We start from the raw sequence: 18818 nt of genomic DNA, 5'->3' as shown, positions 1-18818 counted from the left end.
GAAGGATGAGGAAGCTCTCCAGAAGCCCCCCTCACTTCCATTCAATTTTTCCTCTGAATGCCATTTAATACCTACAACGAATTTCCTAGCATTTAACCTAACAATGCTTTTAAAGATTTAATATTACCCTCTTTTCCCTCAAATGATATTTGCATAAGCCATAATTAAGTTTTTGGAGTCTCATTAAAAAAAAAAAAAGCTATTGAAAGAAATAAAGCAGTGAAGCAAACATTATAAGTTGCAGTAGCTAATCACGCAAAAATGATAATAGCTTCCAAACTGTAGTCAAAATTTACTTATATTTCCTGAATATTGTGACTATTAATATTTTAAGATCTATTAATACCAAGATATATCATTGCTTTCTAATTTGCTCTTTTATTCAAGATGATCTTTAACAGCGAAAATCTTGTAACCCAATATCATAATCAAGCCATTGAACTTTTAAATTGAAGCCGGGTTCTTTTTAAGCACCTCATTTTTAAACATCAGATGAAAAAGCATTTATTCTAAGATGCAAATTTTTAATTATTTAAGAGAGTAGAAGCTTCTTTGGACCTGAAATACCAAAATGAAATGTCCCTTAACAAATATGATTTTTTTTAAAAGATGCAAATTCATCATTCTTAGTTTAACTCCGCCATGAATTTTCTCTTTAATGCAAAGTAGTACATTTCATTGTGTTACCATTTTGTATTTTGCTGTATCAAAATCCTCAGCAACTTTATAAATTCTTTAAGGAGTGAAAGTGTGTAATTTGTGCTGTGCCAGAAACAGAACTCACAGTTTGCGATCACATAATTCATATACATGAGGTTGATAAGCAAATGGCAAGGAACACTGTATGTTTCAGCAACATTTACCTCAATCAATCCTCTGTGATGGGAATGTTTTTTGCAGGGCTCACCAAAGTTCACTGGATGATTGAAATAAGAAAGAGTTGGGGGAATAACTAGGATATATGTAAAATATGTAAGAAACAAAGGAGAACCACGGAGGTTGAGACAGGATAGTTGTCCTTCCTTGGAACTGGTCTCATTAAAGTCCTCCTCAGAAAATATTTTCTCAGAACTTTGGATAAGAATTGCATTACTGGCTTCTTTTTGAAGATAATGGTTATTTTCAACATTTTATGCAACTGAATGATAAAATGACAAGAACTTTAAATTAAACTTCAGCATGCTACCAAACTAAGCATTGTGTAGAGGGGTTAGGTTGGGAACAGCCCGGCACACATTTCTTTTCTTGCTTTCCTTTTTTTCTTTTTTTTAATCAATTTAACAAATGTTTGTTTTCAATTTGTTTTTGACAATGGACTTAATAAACTCTTTTACCTAGTTAAGATTTATGAAAAGTGTTTCTCTCCCCACTTATCTCATTTATAGAATTTGTAATTTGCATAATGGTAAGGCAGGGGCATTTTCATTCCTGCCTTTCAAGCACCTCCATTCTAATTTTCATGGTAATAGTAAGTGCACTTAACAACAATGGTTCATTGATCCAGCATGTCTCCTACCTGCCCTGGAGCCACTGGGCAATTGTTAACTATAGAAGCCACAAAACAGATAACCGAATCGACCATTTGTGCAAAAGCTCTGCCTATAATGGTTTCAATAATAATTAATATGCAGGATAGCTAGTCCTGTCACACACCATTTCAGACTAGAATTGCATCTGTCAGTCCAAATCCTGACTCCATTCGAGGCATCCAGCACTGAATCTAGTTAGACAGCTAACTGAATTAAAACAAAAATCTACAGATGCATGATAAATGCACAGGATGCTATGTCACACATGAATGACTCCTGCGCAGGCCAAATGACAGATGTATTTCCGCAACTCCAGGCCAGGCTCCAGCACAAACCACTCTTCATTTATCAATAATTGGGCCTTAATTTCATTTGGCAGTGGTGGAGCAGCATGCTCAGCTTCCTCTCCAATAGATGAACACTAATTAGACTTTTTTTGGGGGATGGGCACCAATCTTTTGGTTTTATTTCAAATACCCAACCATCAGCAAAGTTAGAACTGTCTTTGGAAGCGAGGGGTCTGTTTCACCCACAGCTCATTATTAGTGATAATATCTTGCAATGGGAACTCTTCAAGTATTAATGTTCCATTTCAATAAAGATGAGAAGCATAGGAGATGCCATGCGGAAAAAGAAAGATGGGGAAGGATTGTGGTTACACACTAAGTCTCTTAGAGTACTTGCTAACTCTTCTTACTTATTGAAGAGTTTTGCTTTGCCTTTTAGGTCAATGTGTGTGTTTGAGGGAGAAAGAGAGAGCAAAAGACAGTGAGATTCACAGACATAGACAGATGGAGTGGCAATGTAAACAGGAAAAGTGCAGAACAATTTTTAAAATTTTAATTGTAAAAGGAGAAAATTATTACGATTGTTTTCTCAGGTTATCATATTAATTTCCAGACCAGTTTTTATGTGGTTGCTTTTACATTAGATAAATCATTGTAATAATTAGTAAAATGTCTGATCAATTACTAAAACGGTTAGTGTTCCCCGTACCATCCAAGTAGAAAAGGCCTCCCAAAGGAATTCCAATCATGTGTACAACAAAACAAACAAAGCCTACTTTGGATCGTATAAACCAGCCCCAGATTTACCAAAAATACGTGAAAATACCCACATATTGGCCACTTTTCTCCTTAAATCTACATTATGGGGATTAACATTCCCTCCCTCAATGCCTACAGAGACCAAGTGTTCATTTGTTCCTTTATTTAAGCAAGAGGAAAATTGGCATGGCAGATTGTGTACTGCGGCTTTACCCATGGGTGGACCTTTCTCCATTTAAAGTGTTGTGGCTAGTTGCTCATTTGGGCTTAGAACTAGCTATGCTTTTCAGGTTCTCTTGCGCTTCTTGCCTCTCCTTCCAAATCCTGTTCCAGAATGAGTGACAAAGGGATGCCCTGCTTCTCCTTCAACTCCCACACACAAACTCACTTTCAGCAGGGCACCCTATTGATCCACTCTTGGGATCTTGCTATTCTCTGCCACTCAGACACTCTTCAATGTCACATTTATTATTCTTCATTGGCATAGGTGAAGCCAGTGATGTTGTCCTGAGGACTGATTGCTATGCCCAGATGATCTGTTGAAGTTGGCTGCCTGATCCAACATACAGCATAATTGAAGAGGACTAGGAACAGAATCCGTTCCCGTTTCACCCCAGTAACTATGCCAAATTCAACAGAGAGCTCTCCATATGGTCTAACACAAGTGAGGTAATGTGTATATTATGCCATAATAAATGAAGTCTCATAGGTTTCAATGGCTCATAGTAGCTATCAGGAATTTTTCCTAGCAACTCATGGGAAACTGAGCAGCATGCCATAAATGAGAAAGCCATAAATAATTTTGCAACTCAGCCACCAGGGCTGTGGTGAAATGCTGTGCTTGCATTATCAACTCTAAACACTGACAGACATGTGAGCATGTCTGCCATTTTGTAAGCAGGCTCCCCTGAAGAACAGAGGAGTACTGAAGGATTGGCAGTATACTTGGAAGAGATTTGGAGACTTAAGGAGTTATGAAGACTGTGGTCTGGATATCGTGCTACTGATAATTTCAGAGTAATAGGATTTGTACAGACTGTTGGCACTTGTACTTGTTAGGAGATATTTAATGAGAAAGATAAAACAGAGTACTCATGGGGTCTATTGTATTATTCAAAACATGCTTTGACCCTACCTCATTGACATTAGGCTTGGCCATGTGATGTGGTTGGCCAATGAAATGTGAGTGGAAGTGTCACATGCCAATTCCCAGCATGAGCTTTAAAAGCCGCTGTGTGATTCTTCCATGTTCCTTCTGCCATGAGACCAATAATATACCAGATAGGGGCTGCTGTATCAGTCTGGTCCTGGAATGAAGACATGTAAAGCAGAGCAGCAGCCAACCTGTAATGACGATGTAACAGGAGAAGAACTAAACTGTTAGTGTTGTCAGCCACAAAGATTAGGGGATAATTTATTACTGCAGAATAATTTAAGATGGCTAATATAAATCATAACTCATGTTTAAGATAATGTGGACTTTTTAATTCTGACTACTTTAACATAGGCACTGGCAACCCAGTATTTTGAACAAGTAATGATAAAAGGGTTGGTCTTTAGTTTCTGCTCCTCTTGACTCTTCTCTTCCATTTGTACATGCTTCCTTGAATTGACCTACAGAAGTTTGCAACTAGCGTTCATCTGCCATTACTCTTGAATTTAAAGCTAGTGGTGTATACCTTTTCTCCTACCTGTGTGACCACCTATGCATGCTTCCAGTACTTGCTTAGCAGTCTTTTTCCCTCCTGACTCCCATAAGGAAAGGATTCAGAGACCTAATATGAAGGATTTGCTGACTTACACTAGAATACACGAATAGAGCATGGTGATAGTATGGTCATTGCTATGTCTGAATGTGTGTGTTCCCCCTAAATTCATATGTTGAAATCTTAAACACCAAGGTGAAGTCATCAAGATGTAAGGCTTTGGGAGGTGACTAGGTTATGAGGGGAAAGCACTAATCCCTTATAAAAGAGATTCCAGGAGCTGCCTTTCCCTTCCCCCATGTGAGACCACAACAACAAGTCACCATCTGCAAAGCTCTTACCAGATACTGAATCTGCCAGTGCCTTGGACTTCCCAGGCTCCAGAACTGTTAGCAATAAATTTTTGTTCTTTATAAATTACTCAGTCTATGGTATTTTGTTATAGCAACCCAAATGGACTAAGACAATCAAATTGAGCTCACAATCTGTCATGGCCAGAAGGGATCAAGTTGATTGTCCAAAATCCCTTCTGAAAATGTAGGCCTGGGTATAACAGAAATGGGCAGAGGTTCCTGGAACTTAGGATAGGGTTAAGGGTATTGCTGAGTTGGCTAAAGATCTACAGCAGATAGAACCATGGCTTGGGGCTCTATCTAGGGATAAAACCAAGCACCTATTTAAACACACTGAGCAGAGGGGTGAAGGTCAGGTATGAAGGAGAAACTAGAGACCAGAGGCCAGAAGGAGCTGGAAAAGGGGGCCAAGAGAGTTTCCCAGGGACTCTCCAGCCTTGACCCCAGGGCATTGTGTAATATGCTCATGGTTTTGCCTTTGGGTGTGGAAGTTTCTGTTAAGAACACCAAGCCACTTCAGTCCCTAATCAGTCCAGCATGATAACGTGTTTACATAAACAAAATCTTTCTCAGCCCTTGGATCAGTGATGGTAGTTGTCGTCAGTCTCCAGAAAAGGAGTGTCTGAAAAGAAGAAAGCTAAACCTTTGTGTATCATCTGGTTAATCTCAAAGTGAGAGACTTCTGCCTCCAGGGTGCTGCTCAGAGGCACGCAACTATTGGCCATTTCTTGAACCAGGGCTTGTTTTTCTACAGTGAGCTTAGGGAAATAAGGACAATATAAATTAGGATTTTCCTGGAGCTCATTTAGTTGATTTTGTGTGGTGTGTGCGTGCGTGTATGTGTGTGTGTGTGTGTGTGTAAATGTACATACTGCTTGCTTTTTATTTTTAAATTTATCTTTAAGTATCAGTGGTGATGGTATTTGGTGATTTCTTCTAGTTTAATATTCTTATATGGTATAACAAAAAAATAGCAATTGCAAGTCAGTCTAATTTTTTTTAAGCTTTACTGGCATGTGAAGTCTAATGTCTGGGAAACACTGAGCCACACTGGTATAGTTTGGTTGTGTCTCCACCCAAATCTCATCTTGAATTGTAGTTCCCATAATCCTTACGTGTCGTAGGAGGAACCTGGTGGGAGGTAATTGAAACATGGGGGCACCCCCATGCTGCTGTTCTCCTGATAGTGAATTCATTCTCAAAAGATCTGATGGTTTTATAAGGGGCCTTCCCCACTTTTGCTCAGCACTTTTCTCTCCTACCTCCATGTGAAAAAGACATGTTTGCTTCCCCTTCTGCCATGATTGTAAGTTTCCTGATGCCTTCACAGCCCTATGGAACTGTGAGTCTATTAAATCTCTTTCCTTTGTAAATTGCCCACTCTCAGGTATGTCTTTATTAGCAGTGTGAGAACAGGCTAATACAGTAAATTGGTACCATAGAGAGTGGGGCCCTGCTCTTAAGATATATTCCACAAAAATGTGGAAGCGACTTTGGAACTGGGTAACAGGCAGAGGTTGGAACAGTTTAGAGGGCTCAGAAGAAGACAGAAAAATGTGGGAAAGTTTGGAATTCCTGGAGACTTGGAGGGCTCAGAAGACAGGAAGATGAGGGAAAGTTTGGAACTTCCTAGAGACTTGTTGAATAGCTTGGACTAAAATGGACAATAATAATAATATGAGACACTTGTTGGGAAGTGGAGTACAGGTCACTCTTGCTGTACAAAGGGACTGGTGGCATTTTGCCCCTGCCCTAGAGATCTGTGGAGCTTTGAACTTGAGGGAGATGATTTAGGGTATCTGGAAGAAGAAATTTCTAAGTGGCAAAGTGTTAAAGAGGAAGCAGAGAATAAAAGTTCAGAAAATTTACAGCCTGACGTGTGATAGCAAAGAAAAGCCCATTTTCCAGAGAAAAATTCAAGCCAGCTGCAGAAGTTTGTGCCAGTAATAAGGGGCTAAATGTTAATCACCAAGACAATGGGGAAAATGTCTCCAGGGCATGTCAGACACCTTCATAGCAGCCCCTTCCACCACAGGCCTGGAGACCTAGGAGGAAAAAATGCTTTTGTGTACTGGGCCTAGGGCCCCTCTGCTCTGTGCAGCCTCAGGACATGGTGCCCCTTGTCCCTGCTGCTTCAGATCCAGCGATGGCTAAAATGGGCCAACATACAGCTTGAGCCATTGCTTCAGAGGTTGCAAGTCCCAAGCCTTGGCAGCTTCCATGTGGTGTTGGTCCTGCAGGAATTGAGGTTTGCAAACTTCTGCCTAGCTTTCAGAGGATGTATGGAAATGCCTGGATGTCCAGGCAGAAGTTTGCCACAGGGGCAGAGGCTTCATGGAGAACCTCTGGTAGGGCAGTGCAGAAGAGAAATGTGGGGTTGGAGCCCCTACAGAGAGTTCCCACTGGGGTACTGCCAAGTGGAGCTGTGAGAATAGAGCCACCACCCTCCAGGCTCCAGAATGGTAGATCCACTGACAGCTTGCACCATGAGCCTAGAAAAGCCACAGGCACTCAACACCAGCCCATAAAAGAAGCTGGGAGTGGGGCTGTACTCTGCAAAGGCAAAGGACCAGAGCTTCCCAAGGCCATGGGACCCCACCTCTTGCATCAGGGTACCATGGATGTGAGACATGGAGTCAAAGAGATCATTCTGTAACTTTAAGGTTTAATGACTGCCCCACTGGATTTTGGACTTGGATGGTGCCTGTAGCCCCTTTGTTTTGACCAAGGTCTCCCCTTTGGAATGGGTGTATTTACCTAATGCCTGTATCCCCATTGTATCTAGGAAGTAACTAACTTACTTTCAATTTTACAGGCTTAGAGGCAGAAGGAATTTGCCTTGTCTTAGATGAGACTTTGGACTTGGACTTTTGGGTTAATGCTGGAATGAGTTAAGACTTTGAGGGACTGTTAGGAAGGTATGATTGTGTTTTCAAATATGACGACATGAGATTTGGGAGGGGCCAGGGTGGAATATGATTGGGCTGTGTCCCCACCCAAATCTCATCTTGAATTTTAGTTCCCATAATCCTCATGTGTCATGGGAGGGGCCTGGTGGGAGGTAATTGAATCATGGGGACAGTTACCCCATGTGGCTGTTCTCATGATAGTGAGTTCTGATGAGATCAGATGGTTTTATGAGGGACTTTTCCTCCTTTTGTTCAGCACTTTTCTCTCCTGCTGCCCCATGTGTTTGCTTCCCCTTCTGCCATGATTGTAAGTTTCTTGAGGCCTCCCTAGCCCTGTGGAACTGTGAATCAATTAAACCTCTTTCCTTTATAAATTACCCAGTCTTGGGTATTTTTTAATAGCAGCGTGAGAAGGACTAATACACACATTATCCCAAGGTTTTAGCTGGATCACTTTCCTGGTGACAGGACATCTAAGAGAGCTCCTGAGATTTACCATAGATACAAATTTACCTAGGAATAGGGAAGATTAAGGTTATGGGGAAGATGAAGTCTTTTCTCTTTTTCCTGCCTCTAGACCCTCATAGTTGGGAAGATTCAGAACACTCAAACTCATTTTATTTGGGCTTTCAAGGTCTCTGAGAAAGGAAATATTTCCACTGTAGACTTTAAAAATGGTCTATGGCTTTTCTAAAAAAAAATGAGAAAAGATAAGTTTATAGAAGGCACTGGACATTGTGAAAAAGCAGAAGTCTATGTTATTAGAGTGGCTTTACCTTCATCAAAGGTAGACCAGCCTGTGCAGGGTTGAAGGCTGTATATTGCTGTCTTCAGCCACCTCACTGTGCACCTCTTGCCCTTGTCTGGGTAGAGCTTCTTCCCAGGCTCTCAATGACCCATACTGTGTACATCTCCTTAGGAATATCTGTGCTGGTTACAATTCTTTGTTGTTAGCGACAGAAAATAACTGTGACTACTTCTAAATGAGAGAAATTTAATTGATGGATAAGGTATGGGGTAGTCCCTAAAATAAAATAAAATAAAATAAAATATGGAGAAAATAGACCTTGGAATGATGAATAGCTCTAGAGATCTAAGTGGCAGGAACTAAGGGACAGTCTTTTCAGTATGCCACCACTTGGATGAATCAATAGCAATAATTTAAAAAAATTATTGTCATGCGGCTTAATGTTCAAATTCCAGAAAGAGGCTTATATGTTGGCTAATGTTATTTGCCCATTCCCGGCTTGATGAGGGCAGAACATCTCAATTTACAGTTTCACCAGGAGTATTTGCAATGGGGGAGTGAAATGCCCAAAAGGGGGACAGCGGAGCTGTTACCAGAGGGCCAAGGATTGATTCTGGATGAGCAGAACAGATCTCTACTTTAGTCTCCAAAGAAACCTTTCTTCTTCTCTGCATTCCAAACTTAAGCCTCAACGTGTCCCCAAAACAACTGATGCTCATCAAGATGATATCTTAGCTATAAACCCATAAGCCCACAGGCCTGAGGAGCACCTGCCATGTTAGCAAAACTAACATCTTAACTTAAAAATCATTTCACAGCAAAAATTGACTCTGCCTAAGAGTAAGACCAATTCTGCATGGCAGGTGGAATTGCCTTGGGTTTTCTCATGAAGAAATTTAATAAATCAGATTGATGACCTTAAGGCAAACCTTTGAATGTTAATGTGAAACAAAATTCTGGTTTCTTATCTTGTTAACACTCCCAAATCATTCACCAAGCTGAGTATTTTAAGTAGCCAAATAAATGTGGCTAAGGCTCATTAGGGCTCTTAACATTTGAGTCGCATAAATCAAGGGAAAAAAGTCTTTTTGGAAGACTCTGTAGTGATATTTAACTGTTTGAGACAATATTCTGAATGTTACTAGTATTATCTGAAAGCTGACATAGCTTTGTATTTCTTATGACTGAATGAACGCTCCACAAACTATACTATATAACCTAGATCACCATGTGCAGCAAACCTGGTCCTAAATTTAACCATAACAGAGGATTTCTGAAGGAAATATAATTCTGGTACTGAAAGAGTCTATTCCATCTCATTCAGTTTTAGATTATTTAAGAATACTTGGATTTCACATTATTTTATAATATTTTGTGCACTGTCACCAAAAAAAATCTTAATGAGATTTTAGTGCCATAGGCCTTTATTGTCTGTTTTTTTGTACACATGGCCAATTTAATTTTCAGCATAGTAGAAAGAAAATTTTTTCACATTGCAAAGGGGAAAACAGCTTGTTAGAATTGGATGCGTGACTTTTAGAAACGGAAGTAGGTGCCTTGTTTAAATGTATTATAATGGAATATGGTAATAGATTAATTAGTTCTGGATTTTCCAGCAAATTATTTTGTACTCACCATTCCCCCTACAGGTCCCATAAAATTTTAACAGAAGTTAAAACATGTAGTGATAACCTTTGCCTTCTGTGCCCGTGATAATCATCTGCTCTCTCTCCTATTGATTACCTCACCAACCTGTCAACTTGGATGCCTTGTGCAAAAGACAAACATGCTAACAGCCAGCAAGCAGGCAGGAAGGTAGGGGAGAGGGGCTGTTAGCAGGAAGACTACCCCTGTCCCCAACAATCAATTGAATTCTTCTTAGTGCTGTTCTCAGGGTGTGTGGTTTGAGCTTGGAATGAGTTACTTACAGTCTGCTCAGAAATACAGAGTCATATGGAAAAGCGGATGCACATTGGATGAACAAAGATTTCCAAAGTATTCTATCTTGGAATTACAAAAGAATGGGGGAGGTAGGGGATTGTGTCTTTGCAAAGCTAAAGGCCTACAGACATTCACTACCATACCTCCTCTTCCCATCCCCTTAGCCATTTCAGTGTTTCCAAAAATAGTACAAATACCCAAGATTTGAGAGTCAGGCCCATCTTAATTTAGTCCCTGCCACTTTATGACCTGCTCCCGAGGGATGCTCTGGGCCAATGGCCCAAATTCTCTCAGCCTGAGTTTCCTTGCAGTGGAACTGTGAGGTGAAGTGAGACAATATATCAGAAGCATTTGGTCTACATAAAATGTTCCTTTAGCAGCTTTAAAATTCGCTGCCATTTAATGACAGCCCATGTGTCCCAGACACTTTACATGTACTAATCCCAGATAGTATCCACAGAAAGAATTCTCATCACCATTTATCATACGGCACACTAAAGTTTAGAGAGACTGAATAATTTGGAATTTGAACTCAAATCTTTGGACTCTAAAGCCTATGCTCTCTACTAGGTTATACATTACTTTTTCTTATAAAGAATTAGAGCCAGTCTGTTCAAGTCCTATGCTCCCACACCAAAATTGGGAGTGTCTAAAACAAAACATTCAAATTCAACATTCTTTAATGGGAAAAAAAATCAAGAAAAGGCACACATAATACCATAGTATATTCTGGCTGAATTACATTTGAAGACTTTGGCTTCAAAAGGGCCCTTCCACGGCACTGTTAGAAAGATTATGCTGTCTTTTTATACCTAGCACCTTTACTGTCTTCAATCATGAAATTAGATACCATTTAATAGTTAAAGATATGATAATTTAATAATAAAATTTGAGACTCCAAAATTTAACCAGGAAAGCAAATTGGAATTCCAGAAAAGTATACCAACTGTCAACATTTCAGAAATATTCTCTTTGTCTTCTTAGGAATAATAATCTTTATAAAATCATTGTTCTAATATAGAAACAGGCAATTTACTACTTCTACCAGAAATACTCATATTGTTTTAGTATCAGGTATATTCTACTCATGTTTCTTAGAACTTTGGGAAATTATTCAAGAAGAGAGGCATGGTGGTATGCTGGAAAGTCTGCTGAGCTTGAAAGTAGGTAACCCAGGCTCCTGTTCCTGTTCTCATTGATGAGTTCCCTGACTTCAGGTGAGTCACAGCTTCTCTGGACTTTCATGTCCTTTTGCAAAGTGAGTCTGATCATTTCTAGGATCTTTTCCAGCCCTGAGATTGTATGAGCTGCAATAACTAAGAGATATGGGAAAGTGGGTCATTGGAAAGTTGTTTTCCTAACTCCACAGGCAACAATGTGCCTCATTCTTAGTCATCAAAGGCAAATATGAAGGGATGGGAAGCACTCTCTTCACTGTCCATTTGCAAGCAGAATGACTCTTCACTTGATTGTCCGGTGTCTGTATAGTCTCTCACAGAGCCCAGCACATGTGGGCATTCTGTAAATGGCCATTGAGAACTGCCAGGTCTGTGGCTGCTACAGAGCACAATGATGATGATAATGGTGTTGATGATCATGATGATGATGGGCTGGTGTATCGAGGCACAGACCCAAGGAAGGCTAATGAGAATGTTTCTAGGGAAGCTTCCTGCATGTCACTCTTCTTCCTTCTACTTCCTCTAGGTTCATCTTCCCTGACTAACAGGGAGCCAGGGCTATAATAACGGGAAGGAAGTCATCATGTGATTCTACCTAGAAACGCATGCATCAACTTGAAATGTTTTCTCTTTCTCTTGTAACTCTGGAATATGGCTCCTTGGATTTGAGGTGGCAAATACCACGGGTTAAACAATGTCATTCTGAGCTCTTTTAGTACTGAATAATGCAACATATACCATATTCTACCCTCTTAAAGAAGGAGTGTATCAGCTATGTGCCTGATATGGTTTGGCTCTATGTCCCCACCCAAATCTCATCTTGTAGCGCCCATAATTCCCAGGTTTTGTGGGAGGGACCCGGTGGGAGATGATTGAATCATGGGGGCTGGTCTTTCCTGTGCTGTTCTTCTGATAGTAAATGGGTCTCACAAGATCTGATGGTTTTTGAAAACAGGAGTTTCTCTGCATGAGCTCTCTCTGCCTGCTGCCATCCACTTGAGATGTGACTTGCTCCTCCATCGCCTTCTGCCATGATTGTGAGGCCTCCCCAGCCACGTGGAACTGTGAGTCCAGTTAAACTTTCTTCTTTTGTAAATTGCTCAGTCTTGGGTATGCCTTTATCAACAGCGTGAAAACAGACTGATACAGTGCCAAACACCATGTTAGGCATTTTTCACATGCATTCTTCTCATTTAATTTTTATAAAACCCTGTAAAATAAGATTTATTATTATTAAAGTACAGGTGGGGAAATTGGGGGTCGGTGGAGCGATATTCACAGACCAACAGAGATTGTTAATGGCTTGGGAAGGGATTAACCCTGCTCATCTGATACAGTCCTTTCCATCTTCCTCTAGAGTGTCTACCCCTTTGTTTTCTTGGGGAATGGCATATTCTGGATGAATCTGAACCCTACTACTTTTTAAACCTTGATTACTGCAAGATCAAAAAGGAAGATTCACATTTTAAGGCTCGTTTCAGTTTCTCCAGAAGGAGAGATCTGAATTAACCTTTGGGGTAACTGCTATTTGGTTTGTGGGAAATCATTTGATAGGCATTTTTGTCCATCAAAAGTAAAACTGAAAGGTCTTACTCTTTACACATATTGTGTAAAAGATAGGTTTTTTGTTTTTGTTTTGTTTTGTTTGCTTTGGTGGGTAGAATTACATCTCTATGGATCATTCCTTTCTGGAAAGATGTTTTCTAAATATTAGTTTTTTTCTTGGGAGATGTATATTTGTTCTTTTCTAAACACTCCCTGTCTGATAGTTACTGGAAGGCTGTAGTTGTGACATGGAAGCATATATTTACCAATTTATATTATGGTGGAGGCACTGTCCTTGCTGGGATGCCTGGAAGCAACCCTTGCTGTTCTGCTAAAGTCCTTCTGCAGTGTTTTGGAATCCTGAATAACCTAGATTTAGGGTTACGTATTGATGTCATATATTATGCTGTTCCAGTGGATTGTGCTAAAGGGAAATGCACCCGATCAAAATAAACAAATGAATTAATTTAAAAACAGCAAAATCCAGCAAAAAACAGAATCCCGAAAGCACTCCCCGGGGATCCTTAGAAACATGTGGAGGAGGAGTCCTGTGCATCCTTTGGTGAGGTATAGTGGAAGTTCAGTCTTATGTGATCTGGGCATCAAAGGAAGTGTGACCTCACATGACACCTGGGACGGGTAGGTAATACTTGGAATCAGTTGTTTCCTGACAACTTCATGTTAGGAAATATTGTATTCATTTTTATCCTTAGGAGACTTGTACTTAAAGTGTTTCTAAATATTTTTGCCTCCAAAGTAAAATGGAAGCTTCTTCCCATTAAAGATTGTATACTCTTTTTCCTGTGTCCCTCACACAATGAGTAGTTAATAACTGCCTTTGAACTGTAATTGAAAGAAGAAATTTCACCAGATTAAGATTTAGATGCAAAGGTTTTGAATGCTTTTTCACTTTCATATCCTGAATAAATTAACGTAAGAACTGGAAAACCATTTCTTAACTCACTTAAATCCCCCCTGCTTGTTCTTTGCTCTCACTTAACAAGTCCAAAAAATATTTTTCATGACTCTAGTCATCTATTTGCTGCAAAATTGCTCTGCCTAGTTACATAGAGCAATGATTGTGAGCAATCTCTGTGGTTTTGAAGTAAACTATATTTATAGTAAAACCACTATGCATTTTTACAAATTATCCTATAATTCATTGTCAGGCCAATTTTCAGTGTTCTTACAGATATTAAGACAAAAGACATGGCATAATTTTCATCACTGCAGCATATTTTATTAGAAAGTCTCTACTGTCTCAGGCCTTTAAAAAATAATAATAATAATAATAAACCTATCAACCAAATAATAGTGAATAGGCTGAGTCCAAAAACCAAGTCTCCCAAATTTCCAGTTCTGGAGCAGATTACCACTTGTGCAATATACTTAGAAGCTTTTTCATAATAAACACATTAAAGGCATAAATTATAAAAATGCTTATTACAATTGGTGGTGACAACAATATTGCTTTGGATACAAATAGTCTAATTTATTGCCCTATAAACCTTAGCCATCTATTCTGGTTAGGAAAAGAGTCCTCACCTGTGTTCTTATTGGTTCATATTTACTTATTAATGCTGAGAGAATATTTACTCCTTATATAACCATTCAGTAACATGCTCAGTAAAATGGCATTTGCAAGTTCTCCTTTGTTCACAAATTTCCATCTTCATAGCTAATTTTCCAAAATGATTACAGTTAAAAACCATTTTAAGAACTTCTTTCTGTACCTCAAAAATATGTAAAGAAAAGAAGAATCAACATATATTGAGGACCTGCAACGCACTAGGCACTGAGATCTACAATATCATATCAGTTGATTATCCTCCTGTAATAGAAGAATAATGGCAGCAAATAGCAAATGTGATGTACAATAACTGAAATGCTCTTATTCTCAGTGGTTTCTTCTTTGCAGTAGCTCAGGATAGCAACCCGACCTGAGATTCTTTTCAACTTATACGCTGTTGATGGTAAGTGCAAATGAAAACCTCAGCTTACAAACCAAAGGTTTTAGCCCTAAGCCCAAATATGTTATAACAAATATCCATTCAAGAAAGAGTCTCTAAAAAGGGATTTTCTCCTCAAAATGGGAAAATAGGTTTTCGTATCCAGACTCATTCAAAACTGATGGTTCTTATACTAAAGCGGGAGGATTTCAACTTGGAATCCGGAGTTGCTAACATGATTTTGTTGTATTTTTAAGAGGGCTTTTGAAGAAGCTCATAGAGTTTCTTAGATATCAACAATGTGGTTTAGATACAGTTTTGGAAGAAGTCTGTGTAAATTAGTCAAACCCCTGCGGAATAAGTCTTTAAAAAATACATATAAGATTTAATAACTGGTTTGAAGCAACTTAAAATATTAGGGAAAAGTCTGTGACCATTCTTTCCCTGCTATCTGTCCAACTTTGAGAATTTAAAATTACATTTGAAATGTAATAAAAGCTCTCAAAATTGGCTCATAATCTTGCCAAAAAATTCTCTTTGCTGCTTTCTTTCCTTTTTTTTTTTTCTTTTAAGATGGAATTTCACTCTGTCACTCAGGCTGAAGCGAAGTGGTGCAATCTCAGCTCACTGCAGCCTCCGCCCCCAGGTTCAAGCAATTCTCCTGTCTCAGCCTCCAGAGTAGCTGGGATTATTAGCATCCACCACTATGCCCGGCTAATTTTTGTGTTTTTAGTAGAGACAGGGTTTCGCCATGTTGGCTAGGCTGGTCTCGAACTCCTGACCTCAGGTGATCTACCTACCCATCTAGGCCTCCCAAAGTGCTAGGATTACAGGCATGAGCCACCGAGCCTGGCTTTTGCTGCTCTTAGCCCTCCATCATCTTGAACAGAACTCCACTCAATAAATTATCATGACTAGGCACAGTGGTTCACACCAGTAATCCCAGCACTTTGGTTGGCCAAGGCAGGGGAAGACTTGAGGCCAGGAGTTAGAGACCAGTCTGGCTAACATGGCAAAAACCTGCCTCTACTAAAAATACAAAAATTAGCCAGGCATGCTGGCGCACACCTGTAATCCTAGCTACTTGGGAAGCTGAGGCACTGGCATTGCTTGAACCTGAGAGTTGAAGGTTGCTGTGATCCAAGATGGCACCACTGCATTCCAGTCTGGGGGACAGAGCAAGACTGTGTCTCTAATTAATTGATTAATCAAGTCAAATTTGTCACAGAAGTTGCTTTATATAATGAGGGCTTTCAGGAAACCTACAGATTTATAGCTTCACATTTGAAGCTGATGTATATCAGGAAAAAGTGATTAACAAGATCCTCTCGATCCTATATCATACTATATACAAAAATTAACTAACCCAAAATGGATATTCAACTTAAATATAGGAGTAAAAACAATAAAACTCTTAAAAGAGAACATAGGAGTAATCCTTCCTGACCTTGGATTAGGTAATGGTTTCTCAGATATGATACAAATAAGTGACAAAAGAAAAAAGTAGATAAATTGAACTTTGTGAAAATTAAAAACTTTTGTGTTTCAATGGACACGTTAGGTTAAAAGACAACGCACAGAATGGGAGAAAATATTTGCAAATGGTATAACTAATAAGAGACTTGTGTCCAGAATATATAGAGAACTCATACCATGCAACAATAAAAAGACAATCCAATTAAAAAATGGACAAAGGATTTGAATAAACATTTCTCCAGAGAAGATATACAAATGGCCAATAAGCACATGAAAAAATGTTCAAAAGCATTAGTCATTAAGGAAATGCAAATCAATACCACAATGAGATACCACTCCACACCTTCTAGAACGTCTAAAATCAAAAAGACAGATAATAACAAGTGTTGATGAGGATGCAGAGAAATTGGAAACCTCATACTGCTGGTGGGAATGTGAAACGATGCAGCCACGTTGGAAAGTAAGCTTGCAGTACCTGGAAATGTTAAAACATAGAGTTACATGGCGTAGCAATTCCAGTTCTAGGTACATAAACAATAGAACCGATGACATATGTTCACACAAAAACCTGCACATGAATGTTCACGGCGGCATTATTCATAATAGTCCCAGAGTGAAAACAACCCAAATGTTCATGAATTGATGAATGTATAAACAAAATGTGTTGTACCCTTACAATGTAATATTATTTAGCAATAAAAAGTAGTGAAGTACCAATAAATGCTACATCATGAATGGAACTTGGAAATATGCTAAGTGAAAGAAGCCTGTCACAAAAGGCCACATATTAGATGATTCCATTTATACGAAGTGCCCAGATGGGCAAATCCATAGAAGGTAGAGTGGTGGCTTTTAGGAACTGAGGAAGGGGAGCATGGGGAGTGATTGCTAATGGGTATGGGTTTATATTGGTAATTCAAGCTGCTGTAACAAAATACCAAAAACTGAATGACTTAAAAAACGAAAATTTATTTCTCACAGTGCTGAAGGCTAGGAAGTCCAAAATCAAGTTGCCAACTGATTTGATTCCTGGTGAGGGCTCTCTTCCTAGCTTGCAGATGGCCGCCTTCTCATTGCATGCTCACATAGCCTTTCCTCAGTGGTGCGTGTGCATGGAAAGAGAGAGAAAGATCTGACTCTCTTTCTCTTCTTATAGGGCTTCCAGTCTTATGGGATTAGGACTCCACTCTTATGACCTGATTTAATCTTATTACCTCCTAAAAGTGCTAGCTTCAAATAATATCACATTGTGGATTAGGGCTTCAAAATATGAAATTTGGGGAGATGCAAATATTCAGCATGTGCATATTTGCAAATAACTCTGTATGATTATTTGCATAACAGGGTTTCTTTTGGGGGGTGCTAAAGATTTTTAAAAATTACATAGTGGTAATACTTGCACAACATAGTAAATATCTAAAAATCATTTAATTATATACTTTAAATGGTAAATTTTATAGTATAGGAATTTTACCTCAATAAAGCTATTATTAAACAAATAAAAAACAAGACCATCTTGAAACAAATAGTTCTTTCTATATTGTATATTATTGAGGGTGGTGGGTCCACAGGTTTATACAAATAGCAGCTTTTTGCAAAATTCCCCCTCCCTTCCAATAGTAAAAGGCAATCATCCTGGGCTTTTTTGTTGTTTTCGTTTTTTTTTATGGGGGGGGCGCTATCCATAAAGCATAACATGCTTTATGAGTGGGCTTGTTGTTTGTTCATTTTATTATAATCCCTTTGGCTTTTCTGCTAAAGAATACTTGCTCAAGGGCAAGTGTGAAGGTTCAGTATTTTTAGCTTCTAATGACCTCAGAGTTGTTCCTTAATGCTTCTAGGTTCCATGCATGCGCATGTGTTAGCCATGGAGACTGGTCATGTACACACACTTTCAAGGAATTACCTCAGAAGGAAACACTTGGGCAGCAATGGTCAGAAGGGAGTGGGAGCATTTAACATGTTGCTATTGGGATAAATGTTGGATTCCTCATTACTGGACATCCTCTTTGAACATTTACATGCTTCCCATATGCCTGATATACTTGAGCCTTGAAAATATCTTTGGTTTGTTTCGGGCTTGTTCTATAGGTCATCGTTAGATCAAACAATAGGTTCTTAAGCAGAAATGCAGGTGCATGTATTAATAAATCCCAACCAATTTATTACGCATCTGCATTCCTAACTCATATAGATGACCTAAGTATGCACAGGCTTTCCTGAACACTCACACCCTGCTCTGATGAGTCATCTAACTCCATATTTGGGGGACTTATTCAAAAAATGATATCTTCATAGATAAAGAATAACTTGATTTATTTCATTATCTACTAGTAGCTAATGTTTGCAAATAAATTTAGGCTAAACTGATCATTTTGGCATCTAGTTAGGGTTTCCTAAGATTTCACGTACTGTGGTTTTGTCTCATACTACACTGG

At 39.1% G+C, this 18818-nt stretch overlaps 1 protein-coding gene across 1 annotated transcript in view; it reads left to right on the top strand.

Moving 5' to 3' along the window:
- Positions 1-11431, top strand: part of LOC129528286 (uncharacterized) — a 31510-nt gene extending 20079 nt beyond the window's left edge. Inside the window, exon 4 of the mRNA XM_055368193.2 lies at positions 11331-11431. Within this exon, the coding sequence (XP_055224168.1) occupies positions 11331-11431 (101 nt within the window). The remainder of the gene's footprint in view (positions 1-11330) is intronic.
- The last annotated feature ends 7387 nt before the right edge of the window (positions 11432-18818 follow it).

This window comes from Gorilla gorilla, chromosome 17, assembly GCF_029281585.2.
Source record: "Gorilla gorilla gorilla isolate KB3781 chromosome 17, NHGRI_mGorGor1-v2.1_pri, whole genome shotgun sequence".
NCBI lineage: Eukaryota > Metazoa > Chordata > Mammalia > Primates > Hominidae > Gorilla > Gorilla gorilla.
The sequence above is the reverse complement of the archived record's forward strand: the minus strand, read 5'-3'. Positions and strand labels throughout refer to the sequence as shown.